This window comes from Clytia hemisphaerica, unplaced genomic scaffold (assembly GCF_902728285.1).
Source record: "Clytia hemisphaerica strain Z4C2 unplaced genomic scaffold, Clytia hemisphaerica genome assembly, whole genome shotgun sequence".
Taxonomy (NCBI): Eukaryota; Metazoa; Cnidaria; class Hydrozoa; order Leptothecata; family Clytiidae; genus Clytia; species Clytia hemisphaerica.
Window position 1 is genome coordinate 1 of NW_027103554.1, and position 3165 is coordinate 3165.

The 3165-nt window shown below is 38.2% G+C and overlaps 1 protein-coding gene across 1 annotated transcript; it reads left to right on the top strand.

Annotated features, from left to right (window-relative positions):
* Nucleotides 1-234: 234 nt before the first annotated feature.
* LOC136800422 (adhesion G-protein coupled receptor G2-like) lies at nt 235-3165 on the top strand (the record flags this gene model as incomplete). The annotated part of the gene is made up of 4 exons (XM_067057081.1): nt 235-487; nt 1045-1307; nt 1700-1766; nt 2841-3165. Coding segments are annotated over 4 exons (908 nt in total), but the record flags the coding sequence as incomplete, so codon positions are not given.

Sequence of the window (3165 nt, forward strand, 5' to 3'; positions counted from 1 at the left end):
GTCCAATACACCTTTTCGACCGTAGCCCCCAATTGCCACGCGGGCATTTTTTTTCGTCCATTTTACCACCCTAAAACCGTCCCAGTCTTTTTTTACCTATAGAAAAAGGTGTCTAAAAAGGATTGAATCGAGTTTAGTGCAAAAAAAATGCCCGCGCGGCAATTGGCGGCTACGGCCGAAAAGGTGTGTACTACAAAATTAAAAAAAACGAGGAAATTCTGATTTTATCTCTAGATGAATTAGGTGGATGGTCAACAAAAGGGTGCATAACGATCCAACCAAATGAAATAGATGACGTAACATCCGTGGTCAACTGCCAATGCAATCATTTAACAAATTTCGCTGTTCTTTTTACAATTGATGGAGTGACCACCGCTGAGAAAGTGGATAGTGGTCATGAATTAGCCTTAACGCTGATTTCGTACATTGGTTGTGGTATCTCACTAGCCTGTATCATGATGACCTTATTGACGTTAGCTCTTTTCAAGTAAGCTTTTGAAAATGTTCGTTTTCAGTCTCAGTGGAAATGCTTCGTCAAAAGTTTGCTTTGAGATAATTCTTTAACGAAAGTTTAAGTGTGGTGTTTTTTGAAGCCTAAACTGCTCCTGCCTCCTCACATTTCATTTTTGTTAAGTGTACTTCGAGGCTCGAAAACACGAGTTAAAAACACACGAGTTAAAAACACGAGTTACAAAAAAATATTTAAATGTGACGTCATCAATGGGGAATTAAGTCATAAGTAGATAATTAACTCGTCAATTTATGGTGCACCTTAGAGCCCCCGGACAACGAGTTAATTAACTCCCTCAAGTTTATCTGGTGCACCTTAAACTTTACTAATGAATTTTAAATTAACCTCGCACCCCCATAAATTGACGAGTTAAATTATCTACTTGTGACGTCATAATTTCCATTGATGACGTAATTTAACGTAATCGTGTTTTTTGTAACTCGGTTTTTTTTTTTAACTCGTGTTTTCCGAGCCTCGTGTACTATCCATCCAGAAAAGCTCTCTTTCATAATTTTTTTATACATTATTTCTAGACCAATGAGACGACACATCCCATCCAAAGTATTGATCGGTTTATGTACCTCTATTGGCTGTCTCATTATCGTGTTCATTACGTTAATCGATCAAACCAAACCCTCATGGCTTTGTACTGCAACCTCAACAGTTCTTCATTTCTTGATTTTGAACTGTTTTTGTTGGATGTTGGTTGAAGCGTTGACATTATATTTAAAAGTAGTCAAAGTAATGGGTGAATATACATCCAAGTTCATACTGAAATCTCTCTTCGGCACTTTCGGTAAGTCTTTTTGTTGATCTCGCGATTTTATACATATTCAAAACCTCGTTTCCTGCATATTAATCGGCTCGCAGGATTTATTTTTACGAATCGGTCCCTTTCTCAACTAATTTCTTTCACAAGGTTTTGGCAAAAAAACCTGTAGTTGGTTTTGGCGAAATGTTTTTTTAGATTTTCGCAAGCATTAAATTTTGCAAATTTTTGGAAAAGCTCACGAAACTCGCGAAATAAAATCCTCGTGTAAATCGATTCACTTAAGTTAATAATTTTCTGACTTCCATACCAGTTACGTAAATAAAACCTGGGATACACGTAGCCTATACTAACAAGAGATTTTTTGATCATTCAGCCTTAAAGTTTATTTATTTCTAACGAAAATATTTTTCTTCTAGGGGTGCCACTATTTGTTGTTACCGTTTGTTTATTGGCTGACAAGAATGATTACCAAGATCTAGAAATGTGAGTATACCCAGCTTGCACATAACGTTCATCTAACGTTATATGTAGACGTTGTGAGCTTTAGATGAACGCCGAAATAAAGTTGTGTTCCAGCTGGGTTTAGATGAGCACATTTAAACTTTCATCTGAGGCATTCTATGTTGGGCTCATAAAGCCGATACCTCTAATCCGATTTTCAAGGGGCATCGAATTAGAGCATGATCTTAGTGAGAAAGTGTTAACTGTAAAGGCTTGGGGAAACGAGAACTTTTTTTGCGTTGGTGCAATGCAACATGCTCCATCCCACCACCCTGAAACGCTTTCCTGAGCGCCCCACTCACTATTGTTCCACTAGCGCCCCCCTGAACGTCCCACTAACGCCCGTCCCACGCACTTGAGCGTCCTACTTAGCATCCCACTAGTTTCCCCCTGAAAGTCCCACTAGTGTCCCCCTGAACATCCCATTTAGTGTCCCAATTAAACGTCCCACTTATCCAGTATGCCATTTGAATTAGGGATGAGCACGAACCAAAATTATATGCTAAGTAAATAGACCGTTTCATAATATTATGTCACGAGCAACACTTACCTCGTTTTCAAAAAATTGCTATGGTAATCAATTGATTCCCAGGGAAGTTTGCTCTATCTATACAGGTAACACTTAAATACTCAAGAGATATAATCACCATAGTAATGGTTTCAAAACGAGGTTGTCGTTATACTTAAAATAATAAAAAGAAAACAACTTTTCATAAATAGTAGGCAATTGCCGCTAGGCAACTTGTCCGATACATCCCTTTTTTTTTACACTTTTTTCTATTGTCGAAAAAAGACTGGGACGGTTTTAGGGTGGTAAAACGGACAAAAAATACCCGTGTGTGGCAATTGGCGGCTACGGTCGAAAAGGTGTATTATTTATGAAAAGTTGTGTATATATTTTTTTGTGTATAATATTTTTTCTTAGCTGCATGGTACATGGAAACTCGCTTAAATATGGTCTTCTTCTTCCCGTTGGCATCATCCTCTTCCTGAACTCCATCATCTTTTTATTTGTCGTCTACCGCCTTTTCAAAAACAAACTCAGTAAACACAAAGTGGACGACAAAGCACAACTCGCATCGCAACTCCGAATTGCCGTCTCTCCTGTTGCACCTTACTCGGATTAACTTGGATTTTCGGGTTACTCGCCGTCGGAGAAACTCGACTTGTTTTTCAATACTTATTTTGTATATTCAATTCGTTACAAGGTGCTTTTATCTTCTATTTTAACATTCTGAGACAGACGCGCACAGTTGAAGCGTGGAGAGGATTTTTAGCAGGTAAAGGACGTGCTTATATATTTAACTTCCAGTGGATCACACTCATCACACAACACCAAATCCAGATCAACAAATTCGAAAAACTTTCGACTTTCAAGTGA